General features: G+C 46.4%; 1 protein-coding gene across 9 annotated transcripts in view; it reads left to right on the top strand.

Moving 5' to 3' along the window:
• The window catches only part of EPB41L2 (erythrocyte membrane protein band 4.1 like 2), a 503144-nt gene that overhangs the window by 317750 nt on the left and 172661 nt on the right, over positions 1–12733 (top strand). For all 9 annotated transcript variants that reach the window (XM_030196542.1, XM_030196541.1, XM_030196540.1 and 6 more), the window contains exon 9: positions 2710–2862. In XM_030196542.1, coding sequence (XP_030052402.1) covers positions 2710–2862 — 153 coding nt within the window. The remainder of the gene's footprint in view (positions 1–2709; positions 2863–12733) is intronic.

Genomic DNA, 12733 nt, shown 5'->3' with positions numbered 1-12733 from the left:
ACAATAGAACTAGTCCATTATGGAACCACTGATTTTATTTTATTTTTTAAGGCACTGCAGAGCATGTGACCCTCCCGCAAACAAGTGTACCCCCCCTTGACCAAATATAGAAACCCCCTCCAGAATCCCCCCCTCTAGCCTCCCTAGACCTATGTTTACTATGTGTGGTGGTCTGGAGGAGTTGTTGGTGCAGGAGTGATCCCCAGTCGCCAGTGCTGGCTGTCATCTCAAAATGGCAGCATGACATCTAGCAATATGCATGAATGCAAGCCTAAAGTCACTGTGAGTCTACTGCTAGAGATCGTGGCAGCTATTTGTAATTGGAGCCAGCAAGAAGTGACAGGAGATTGCTCCTGCCTCAATGACCCCCCCCCCCCCCCCCCCCCGCGCCAAACCACCAGGCACAGTAAGATAGGCCTAGAGGGCCTATGGGTGAGGGAGGGTTAATTAGGGAGACGGGTCCTGGAGGAAGGCTACATAGTATGTGAAACTGCTGCTAGAGGTTGCGGCTGCAATTTTGAGATTGGAGCTGGCATGGGCAGGAGCTACTAGGAATCCCTTCTGTCCCAATGAAATCCCCCCCCAGAGCACCAGGCATAGTTGCTACTCCATCCCAATAAACCCTAGTCCTCATCATCACTGGCCCCCACTCCAATCCTTACCCTATTTCCTAGTTCTAGCTCACCCAGTTCCCCCTGCCCACCCCCACACGCAAGGGGCTGGAGGTCCTGTGAACCTCCATTCTCCCTTCCCCCACCATGCAAAAAAGTTTCCATAGTGGCCCAGCGGGCACCCTTCACCCCCCACCCTGGTGGCCTAGTGCCCCCCCCCAAATCCCCTGTACCTTGAAGCACGAGGAGGGAGTTGCACTCCCTCCTCCTGCGAGTGCCACATCCAAAATGGCGGCACACTGCCTGGTGCATAATGGGATGCACTGGGTTGGGGCTTCAGTACCATATAACCCGGCACATCCCAGGGAAACCTTTGTACGTGGGGGGTGAGGATGGAGGTCTACTCGACCTCCAGCCCCTTATGTCTGGGGGGTGGGGTGGCCTGTAAGCTTACAAATTCATGCTGGACAGGGCTCCCAATTCTTCCCTGATGCTCTGCAAACCCTAATGCCAGCTTTGAGCTGGCTTAGGGTTTGCTGTTGGAGCAGTGCTAATATTTGGTGCGCTGCCCCACTGAGCATTGGGGAGGAATAACTAATGCCCTGTTTAGCATGCATTTGCATGCTATTTGCGCTCGCCTACTCTGTTCATAGGGTGCAGGCAAACACAGGCGCTAGTCCAGCACTAATGGCGTATAGCGCCTATGTTTGCCTTTGATCATCTGCCCATGACTGCTTTGGATTGCCTTAGGTGGGGATTAGAGATGAATGGGAACAGCACTGAATGAGTTTCTTAAAGATGTAAACAATAAAAGTGGTGCCTCACAGAGACCATGGTATCTGAGTCTCTGAGTACAGGCAATGCAGCAGCATTCACATTAGCACTGTGTATTACTTTTCTATGTGTATCACTTATGTCTTTCAGGAGCTCAGTTTGCAGGCAGTTCCTATTCATCTTCAATCCTCACCTGAGGTCACCCAGTGCAGTCAGTGACTGGACAGGTCCTGAAAATCCCTCCTGCTGCTTTCAGGTTGCCTATGTGTTTGCCCCAAGGCCCTAGTATCTGGTGACTTCCTACTTTTCGTGGGTCACGAGTGGTTTATCACTGAGCACTGGCTGCTGCCTGTGCCTGCCTACTGTCTCTGTTTTCATGTTCTGCCCGCAGCAGCCCCTGACATGGAGAGGGGCTGCTGGTATGGATGTGGTAATGGAATCCTGTTGCCTACCCGTGCTTGCAGTCTACTCAGGGGAGGTGTAGAGTAGAATCCTGCGTCACTGACAAACACACGCAAGCAAGCCTGGGCTACAGTCTGCTCAGGGGGCAAGGCAGTTGTGGAATCTTGACCTTTGCTCTGTGTCTTCCAGACATCATTAGGGACACAGTCTGTTAAGACTTGCATTCATAATTTGCTTGCCCAGTTCTTTTGTCGCAGTCCACAGCACCTTTGAGCAGTGTACCTATGAGAAGTTACCTCTTACTCAGTTTAGAGCAGCTGTAGGCAATTGAGGAGGGGGTCAGGCTGCAAAGGTGCTGCTTTGTGTGTGGAGGTGGTCAGTAGGGAACTCGGCACAAGACTGCAGGTGACGTGCCACTCTTCTGCACCTTTGCTGCTTGCTTTGGAGCCAATGTCCACATGGCATGCTTGAGGGGAGATTTTCTGTTACATTAAATTCTTCCTGTATTTTATATTGTGTTCAATTTTTCTGATGTTTTTTCAATCTTGAAAACAGTAGGTAATCAACAAAAAGCCGATTCAGCACAAAGCTAAGTGCTTCCACTTTTTTTGTAAATTGAGTGAACTAGTTGTCTATTCTCCATATTGAGTTGTTTAAACCTTCCTCCAGCAGTAGCGATCTCTCGCCTTTATTCCCTACTCACCTTTGGGATGTGCTATTTCTATCATGGTCTTTTGTCCATCTAGGGTAGTTAGTGTTGTGATTTTCTTGTTCTGTAGTTTCTAATTCAAGCCTGTTTTGTACTGGTTGACATCCACCTAGAATCATTAGGAACAGCAATTACCTCATTGGTTAACTAGCGAGTCTGCTGCACTAACTTTGTTTTTTATATTTCTGTTCCTTTTTTTTTCAACTTTGATAGGATTCTGAAGGTGTGGACATCATGCTTGGTGTATGTTCCAATGGGCTGCTTATTTATAAGGACAGACTCAGAATCAACCGCTTTGCCTGGCCAAAAATTTTGAAAATCTCCTATAGACGCAATAACTTTTATATTAAAGTACGACCAGGAGAGGTAAAGAATTTTATTATCAATCTTATATAACTCACTTTTTGGTTGAGTAGTTTAAATTTTAGAATGATATTCTGTGTATAATGTTTTATGACTAGAATACTTAATCACTTAGAGGCCCTTCTGCTAAGCTACATTAGGCACTAATATGTGACTTATGCATGAAAAATGGCCTAATGCAGGACGTGCTAAAGCATTCTGTTTGTCATCTGTGTGCACTATGCATGCGTTATTTATTTTTTTTGTATTTTTGAAGGGAGGGAGCGTGTCAGGCAAAGAATGGGCATGGATGCGCTCATCAGTTAGTTTGCCAGCATTACTACCGCGCTAGCGCTAGCTGGTTAGCATGTCCATAATGCAGGAGCTCTTAGTGCCTCCTAAATAGGAGGCAGTAAATGCTCCCATGTTAATTTTAAAAAAATGATTGTGTGGTATGTCAGCTGTCGTTGTCTAGGGTGGTCCCGGGGTCCAGTTTACAGAGGCAGTGGGTTCCCAAAGAATATGCAATCCACACGGATTTGGATATATAAAGTATATTATATTTGCATATATGTATTGGCTCACAGTTCTTAGTACAGGTAACTGGTACAGGGCTGTATCTGTGTGTGTTTAGGGAGAGAAAGAAAGGATAGGGTGTTTGTTCAGAGGAAGGGAGAAGCCTTGGGGTTGTGCTGCAGGAGGTATATATGTGTGTAGAGGGAAAGGAAGAGAGAGAAGCTGCCAGCCACCAGAGCTCTGTGTTCTGGTGGCTAAAGATGGAGGTGTGAAACAAAGGCAGCCCAGCAGAGTCCCGTGCCCTGCGGGTTCAGAGACCGAGAGAGAAGTGCCCCCCTGTGCTCTGCTTTATACCTACTAAGAACAGAGCGCGGGAACAGGAGCAGAGAGAGATCAAAAACTTCTCTCCTTCCCAGTTATTTCCTTTACAGAACTCCAGATACTTTCTGAAGTCAGGAAAGGTGACAACTTTCACAGGTTGTCCTGTTTGAAGTTACTAGTCATGGAGCCTCACTGTCTGGCTTTGGTTGCTCTGCAGCCCTGCTCCCAGATGGAACAAAAGGTATGTTAATCAAGAGTAATTGAGAAACCAAAGGGCTATCAGGCCTCTGACCACCATTTGGTGCCATCCTCAGTGCTTCCTGAGGGAGGGGGTGGTTCTCAGAGGTCAGAAACTGGTTTAATATTGTCAAGCTGGTTTCATATTAATATAAGTATGTCCAGCAATAATTTTGACTTCCAGCACTCCTGACACTAACGTTAGCTTATGGCCAGAAAAAGATATAATAGAAAAGGTCAGATTTGATGTGAGAGATCAGGTGATGCTGTAAACGCGGGAAGATATCTGTATGACCAACTCCAAGGCACTTTATTGATATTTTGATCACTATTTGTGGCCATTTCTTTCCCCTTCATAGTGCACTGGTTTTATGGAGAATTTTGAGCGGATGAGTGACGCTATGATCTCTAAACCAGCCTGGGTGGATTGCACCTTTGGGAAGCAAGGGGAGGTTAAGATGGCGACTCCCACCAGTGGAGTGGTAACCCAATTTACAGCAGCATTGCTTTCAGATGTTGAGCAGGCAGTTAAGCAAGGGCTGGGCCTGCATTTGGAGAGCCTCTCCGGTCAAATCACTTGCCTCGTTGCCTTGCTGACAGAAACCAACAAATGCACTATGGAGATAGAGGCTTGAGTGTCTGACCTGGAAGGTGACGCAAGTGGTTCAGCTGTGGAGGTAAAGATGCTACAGGAAGAGGTGAAGACTCATGCAGCTAAACTAGAAGATCTTGAAAACAGGTCCCATTGTGGAAACATACAATTCTGGGGGATCCCCAAGACTATCCTGGAGCAGCATTTTATTACTTGAACTGGAGAGATGGCTGGAGAAGCTGTTGCCTCAATGGGGAGGGCCTTGGCCCAGCCCATTTAGAGTGAGCCCACCACCTAGAAAAGAAGAAGGTGGGAGTAGGGTTACCATATGGCTCCAGAAAAAGGAGGACGGATTGAGCCAGCCGGGTTTTACTTCCATTGCTTTCAATGGAAAGCAATTGCGCCAGCCGGGTTTTACTTCCATTGCTTTCAATGGAAAGCAATGGAAGTAAAACCCGGCTGGCTCAATCCGTCCTCCTTTTTCTGGAGCCATATGGTAACCCTAGGTGGGAGAGACAATAGACCATGCATCGTTATTGCCAAATTTCATAATTATCTCCATAAAGCGGAAACAATGAAGCAATACGGAGCACGGTGTGAATTATTGACCTATGAAGGGGTCCCAGAGAGTTTCTTCCAGGACTACTCTGCAGCTTTGTTTGAAAGACAGAAAGAGTCTACCCACTGTGTATCACCCTTTCTGAGCATGGGATCCGATTTATATTTATATACCCAGCAGTATAGAAGATCTTCCAAAATGGGATGTATACGACAACTTTGCTGCAGCATAGGACTTTCTCAGCACGCAGGATATACTACATAGTAACATAGTAGATGATGGCAGAAAAAGACCTGCACAGTCCATCCAGTCTGCCCAACAAGATAAATTCATATATGCTACTTTTTATTTGTACCTGTCCTCTTCAGGGCACAGACTGTATAAGTCTGGCCAGCACTATCCCCGCCTCCCAACCACCAGCTTCGCTTCCCACCACCAGCTCTGGCACAGACCGTGTAAGTCTGCCCAGCACTATCCCCGCCTCCTAACCATCAGCCTCGCCTCCCACCACCAGCTCTGGCACAGACCGTGTAAGTCTGCCCAGCATTATCCCCGCCTCCCAACTACCAGTCCCACCTCCCACCACCAGCTCTGGGACAGACCGTATAAGTCTGCCCAGCACTATCTCCGCCTCCCAACCACCGGCTCTGGCACAGACCGTAGAAGTCTGCCCAGCACTATCCTCACCTCCCAACTACCAGTCCCACCTCCCACCACCAGCTCTTGCACAGACCGTATAAGTCTGCCGAGCACTATCCCTGCCTCCCAACCAGCCCCGCTTCCCACCACCGGCTCTGGCACAGACCGTATAAGTCTGTCCAGCACTATCCCCGCCTCCCAACCACTAGCCCCGCCTCCCACCATCTGCTCTGCCACCTAAACTTGGCTAAGCTCCCAAGGATACATTCCTTCTGAACAGGATTCCTTTATGTTTATCCCACGCATGTTTGAATTCTGCTACTGTTTTCATCTCCACCACCTCCCGCGGGAGGGCATTCCAAGCATCCACCACTCTCTCCGTGAAAAAGTACTTCCTGACATTTTTCCTGAGTCTACTACTACTACTACTATTCAGCATTTCTATAGCGCTACAAGGCGTACGCAGCGCTGCACAAACATAGAAGAAAGACAGTCCCTGCTCAAAGAGCTTACAATCTAATAGACAAAAAATAAATAAAGTAAACAAATCAATTAATGTGAATGGGAAGGAAGAGAGGAGGGTAGGTGGAGGCGAGTGGTTACAAGTGGTTACGAGTCAAAAGCAATCTTAAAGAGGTGGGCTTTCAGTCTAGATTTAAAGGTGGCCAAGGATGGGGCAAGACGTAGGGGCTCAGGAAGTTTATTCCAGGCGTAGGGTGCAGCGAGACAGAAAGCGCGAAGTCTGGAGTTGGCAGTAGTGGAGAAGGGAACAGATAAGGATTTATCCATGGAGTGGAGTGCACGGGAAGGGGTGTAGGGAAGGACGAGTGTGGAGAGATACTGGGGAGCAGCAGAGTGAGTACAATTATAGGTTAGTAGAAGAAGTTTGAACAGGATGCGAAAACGGATAGGGAGCCAGTGAAGGGTCTTGAGGAGAGGGGTAGTATGAGTAAAGCGACCCTGGCGGAAGATGAGACGGGCAGCAGAGTTTTGAACCGACTGGAGAGGGGAGAGGTGACTAAGTGGGAGGCCAGCAAGAAGCAGATTGCAGTAGTCTAAACGAAAGGTGACAAGAGTCTGCCCCCCTTCAATCTCATTTCATGTCCTCTCGTTCTACTGCCTTCGCATCTCTGGAAAAGATTCGTTTGTGGATTAATACCTTTCAAATATTTGAACCTCTGTATCATATCACCCCTGTTTCTCCTTTCCTCCAGAGTATACATGTTCAGGTCTGCAAGTCTCCCCTCATACGTCTTGTAACGCAAATCTCATACCATTCTCGTAGCTTTTCTTTGCACCGCTTCAATTCTTTTTACATCCTTCGCAAGATACTGCTTCCAAAACTGAACACAATACTCCAGGTGGGGCCTCACCAACGACTTGTACAGGGGCATCAACACCTCCTTTCTTCTGCTGGTCACACCTCTCTCTATACAGCCTAGCAACCTTCTCGCTACGGCCACCGCCTTGTCACACTGTTTCGTCGCCTTCAGATCCTCAGATACTATCACCCCAAGATCCCTCTCCTCTTCCGTACCTATCAGACTCTCCCCGCTTAACACATATGTCTCCTGTGGATTTCTCTTCCCTAAGTGCATCACTTTGCATTTTTTCGCATTGAATTTTAATTGCCAAACCTTAGACCATTCTTCAAGCTTCCGCAGATCCTTTTTCATGTTTTCCACTCCCTCCCGGGTGTCCACTCTGTTACAAATCTTAGTATCGTCTGCAAATAGGCAAACTTTACCTTCTAACCCTTCGGCAATGTCACTCACAAATATATTGAACAGAATCGGCTCCAGCACCGATCCTTGAGGCACTCCACTACTCACTACTACTTATCATTTCTGTAGCACTACTAGATGTACACAGCACTGTACACTGGACATGAAGAGACAGTCCCTGCTCAACAGAGCTTACAATCTAATTAGGACAGACGAGCAGAAAAAATATGGGGATAAGGGAATTACTAAGGTGGGAATGATAAAACATGGGTACTGAACAAGTGACTTTTTAAAAGGTAGACTTTTTAGCCTCGACTTGAAGACAGCCAGAGATGGAGCTGGACGTACCGGCTCAGGAAGTTTATTCCAGGCATATGGTGAAGCAAGATAAAAGGAATGGAGTCTGGAGTTAGCGGTGGAGGAAAAGGGTGCAGATAAGAGAGATTTACCCAGTGAACGGAGTTCCTGGGGAGGAGTGTAGGGAGAGATGAGAGTGGAGAGGTAATGAGGAGCTGCAGAGTGAATGCACTTGTAAGTCAATAAGAAGAATTTGAACTGTATGCCGAAACAGATAGGGAGCCAATGAAGTGACTTGAGGAGAGGGCTAATATGAGCATAGCAACACTAGCGGAATGTAAGTCGTGCAGCAGAATTTTGAACAAATTGAAGGGTAGAGACAGGGCCAGTCTTAAGCCGAGCCGCTCCCGATTCCCTATTTAAATTTACCTTCCTTTTAAATTTTTTACCTCCGTCGGGCAGCGCAGCGTCAGTGAAGGAGGCGGCGCTCCCGACGTCTCGAGCCTTCCCCCTTCCCTTCGCTCAGGGTTCCGCCTTCTTCTGACGTCAAGGAAATGACGTCAGAAGAAGGCGGGCCCCTGAGCAAAGGGAAGGCCAGAGATGTCGGAACTCGGGAGCGCCGCCTCCTTCACTGACGCTGTGCCTGTGCTGCCGGACGGAGGTAAATTTAAAAGAAAAAAAAAGGAAAGGATCTTGGGGGGGAGAAGAGGGTGGGCAGTTGGGACATGGGAGCGGGAGGGCAGGGGAGAGAGGAGCATGGATGGGAGGGCAGAGTTCATGGAAGGGAGAGAGGGGAATTGCTGCTGGATAGGGATGAATGGAGGGGGCAGGGGACGATGGGCATGGATGGATGGGAGGGCAGGGCCCAGGGAGAGGAGAAATTGCTGGAAATGGAGAGGAGGGGAGAGAGGAGAATTGCTGGATGTGGATGAAGGAGGGAATAGCAGAGAGGGCCAAGGATGGACATGGATGGGAGGGCAGGGCCCAGGGAGAGGACAAATTGCTGGAAATGGAGGGGAGAGAGGAGAATTGCTGGATGTGGATGGAGGAGGGAACGGCAGAGAGGGCCAAGGATGAACATGGATTGGAGGCCAGGGCCCAGCGAGAATAGAAATTGCTGGAAATGGAGGGGAGGGGAGAGAGGAGAAATGCTGGATATGGATGGAGGGGAAAATACTGAATTTAAGGGCTGGATCGGAACACTTTGAAGGCAGATGCTGAAACTGGAGAAAGGATAGGGATAGGGCTACAAATGGTAGACAGAACACATAAGGACACAGGAGGATGGTGGACATGGTGAGAGAAAAAAATATCAAATGGAAAGAAGACACTGCATAAAACAGAAGACACTGGGACCAAAGCGAATAGAAAAACTAAATGATCAGACAACAAAGGTAGAAAAAAAGTATTTTATTCAGAATTTAATAATTGGAATATGTCAGCTTTTAGAAATGTGCATCTTATATTTTGCATGTAAGTTTCAATTTTTCTAGTATTGCTGCATGCTGAGTCTGACTTCTTGAGGTAACTTTCCAGTTCAGTATTTTGCCTTCATATTTGTTGTGCCATGTGTTTTTCATGTGTGATCAAGGTACAGTATCCTGCTAGCGTGTAGTATTTGCAGCCCTTTTTTTTTCACGGGGTAGTGTATTGATGTTTTAGAGCCTGGTGTAATTACAGTTCTGCCTTTCCAAGCATAAGGTTGTAGCTCGTCCTGTCCTTGGAATTAGTGCTGTTATGGTTTGGTAAGGTTATGAGTGTGTTTTTGTACAAGTTTGTGTATAGTGTTTTGCAGTGGAGAGATTGTGTGTCCGCACCTCTGACCCCCCGTGGTTATGAGAATTGGAACTACTAATTGTAGTGGACTTGAACTGAATAATTTCTGGGGAGGGGGGTTCATGATAGCATTGTGTTAATTATTTCAATCAGTTTTTCTGTACAAGTTTAGCTTCATTTGTCTTTATTTGGAATTTCATAAAAAATGTTCTAAAAATTAAATAATCTTATCAATGGAGGTGGAGCTGGGGTGGGGCTGGGGCGGGGCTAGGATGGGGCCCCACCAAATTGGTCTACATAGGGCCCCGCACTTGCTAAGACTGGCCCTGGGTAGAGAGATGGCTTAGTGGGAGATCTGTGAGAAGCAAGTTGAATTTTGGTGATACTATAGAAAAAGAAACAACAGGTTTTAGCAGTCTGTTGAATATGTGCGGAGAAGGAGAGAGAGAGGAGTTGAAGATGACCCCAAGATTACGAACTGATGAGACATAGAGAATGGGGGAAGAGGAGAGGTTGGTTTAGGGTGAAAGATAAGAAGCTCAGTCTTGGTCATGTTTAGTTTCAGATGGCAGTGAGACATCCAGGCAGCAGTGTCAGACAGGCAGGCTAATACTTTGGCCTGGATTCCTGCTGAAATTTTTAGTGTGGAGAAGTAGATCTGGGAGACATCAGCGTAAAGGTGATACTGAAAACCATGGTATGAGATCAAAGTACCAAGGGAAGAAGTATAGATAGAGAAAAGAAGAGGTCCCAGGACATATCCCTGAGGTACACCAACTGATAGTGGGATAGAAGTGGAGGAGAATCCACCAGAGTGTACACTAAAAGTATGGTGGGAAAGATAAAAAGAACATAGCCCTGAAATCCAAGTGAGGACAGCGTATCAAAGTGTAGGCTGTGGTCAACAGTGTCAAAAGCATGCAGATAGATCAAGTAGGATGAGGATAGAATAGAGACCTTTGGATCTGGCCAGGAACAGGTCACTGGAGACTTTAGCAAGTGCTGTTTCAGTTCAGTGAAGAGGATGAAAGCCAGTTGGATCAAGAATAGCTTGAGATGAAAGAAAGTCAAGACAATGGCGGTGAACAGCACGTTCTAGTATCTTGGATAGAAAAGGGAGGAGGGAGATGGGGCAATAGTTGGAAGGACAGGTAGGGTCCATAGAAGGTTTTTTTAAGGAGTGGTGTGACTACAGCATGTTTGAAGGCATCAGGAACATTCACAGTGGAAAGTGAAAGATTGAGGATATGACATAATAGGGATGACAGTAGGAAAGCGAGTGGTAAGTAGATGGGTGGGAATAGATTCAGAGGCACAGGTAGTTAGTTTCATGGAGGAAAGAAAACGTGCAGTTTCTTCTTCAGTGATTTCAGAAAAGGAAGAAAAGGAGGCAGGGGTTGAAGGAGGGTTGAGAGAATGGACTAAGGGAAGGAGAGGTGGAGGTGACTTGGTTGAGAATTCAAGTTTGATCTTGTGAACCTTATCATGAAAGTATTCAACCAGAGTCTGGGGAGAAAGTGAAGGGGAAGTTGGAGGTGAAGGCACTTTGAGGAGAGAGCTCAGTGTGGCAAAGAGACTTTGAGGGTTTGAGCCACGAGAGTTTGTCAACTGGATGTAGTAATCCTGTTTGACAAGTGAGACTGGAAGGAAGTCAGCAAGAATTTGAATTTGAAATGTATGAATTCGGCATGGACACAGGATTTCAGCCAAAGGTGTTCGGCAGAGCAGGCACAGGAATGTAGGTAGTGGATTCTAGTGGTCAGTCAAGGCTGGGGTTTGGTACGCCTTACAGAACAGAGAATGGGAGGAGTGAGGGTATCCAGAGCAGGGGAGAGAGTAGTATTATAGGAAGAGGCAGCCTCATTGGCAGACTTGGATAACATGGTGGTTGAGAAGAGATTTTAAACACTGGAGGACTGAGTAGAATGGTCAATAGCCTGAATATTCTTAAATGCATTGGTTGAGATTGGATGGGACTGGGAGGAGGTTGTTTAAGTGTGAAAGTTATCAGATGATGGTAAGTGAGGAGAAGAGCTGAGGCACAGAAACTGGAGAGTGAGCAGTTAGAGAAGATAAGATCAAGACAGTGGAATCTCGTCCTACAACCTGAAGTGCTTTGGAGTGACACAGCACTCTGTTCATTTTGGCTGTGCTGGGATTACAAAGCGCGTCCTCAATTTTCCTTTCTATTTTTTGAATTGTGAGAGCATATGCTTTTTCGAGGAGTCTGACTCTGCAGTGCCTATGGAATGTTTTCTGAGTAGGAGTCTGCACCGTGCAAACTGTATTATTAAGCTGACAGAGTATGTTGTGTATCCCCTTTATAATTGATATGCTTCACGTTTCTGTACAATTGTTTTGCTGGAAATATATTGCTCATATCTAACTTGTTACTAGATTACTATATCTTATTTCCATGTCTGTCGGGCTGGGTGTGAACTTTTGGTATAACCATTCTTAAGCCAACTGGCAAACTTTTGGTGGTGGGACCCTGGTTAGCATCAGTGATGTGATCACATTCTGTTAATGGATGGGATGTTGGCATGGTTTTTCTTGTATAGATTGGGTTGTACGTTATTTGGTAGATGCACAGGGATATTTCTGAATTCCTCTTTTTGTTTTCCTTTGATTCATCTTTTTATTTTTTTGGCCACTCATTACCTCCAGAATCTGTATGATTATGTACCATTTTGCTGTGCACTCTGGGAGGTGAGGGCTGGGCACCCTGGGAGTCTTGTATATTGTAAGTGTGCCATGATATTCCAGATGCCCTTTAAAGTTTGGGTGGGGAATCTAAGATGACTGTACATGTGATTTCCTGGAATGTTTCCAGTACCACATCCACTACTAAATGCAGTAATATGCTTGCCCACTTAAATCGCTACCATGCAGATATTGCATGTTTACAGGAGACTAAGTTGACAGACGCTGTACATAAAAAAAACGTGGGGTGGGTGGGGTATATTACTTTTCCTTTCCCCGTAAGAAAGCAAGAGTGTCAGTTCTTATCAGAAAATCTTTGTGTAAAATAGAAACAATTTTAAAAGATGAATATGGACGCTATCTTATGCTAAAAAAATTACTTTAGTCTGTATTACATTCTATCTCTTGGTGGTCTATGCACCGAACCAGTATGAACATGCTTTCTTTAAGTGCTTAGTCCAGCTGTGTGTTCGTGACATGTCAGTGCCTTTGCTTTTGGTTGGGTATTGCAGTCAGGTGATGGACCCTTCT

Source organism: Microcaecilia unicolor, chromosome 3, assembly GCF_901765095.1.
Source record: "Microcaecilia unicolor chromosome 3, aMicUni1.1, whole genome shotgun sequence".
In the NCBI taxonomy this organism is placed as follows: domain Eukaryota; kingdom Metazoa; phylum Chordata; class Amphibia; order Gymnophiona; family Siphonopidae; genus Microcaecilia; species Microcaecilia unicolor.
The sequence above is the reverse complement of the archived record's forward strand: the minus strand, read 5'-3'. Positions and strand labels throughout refer to the sequence as shown.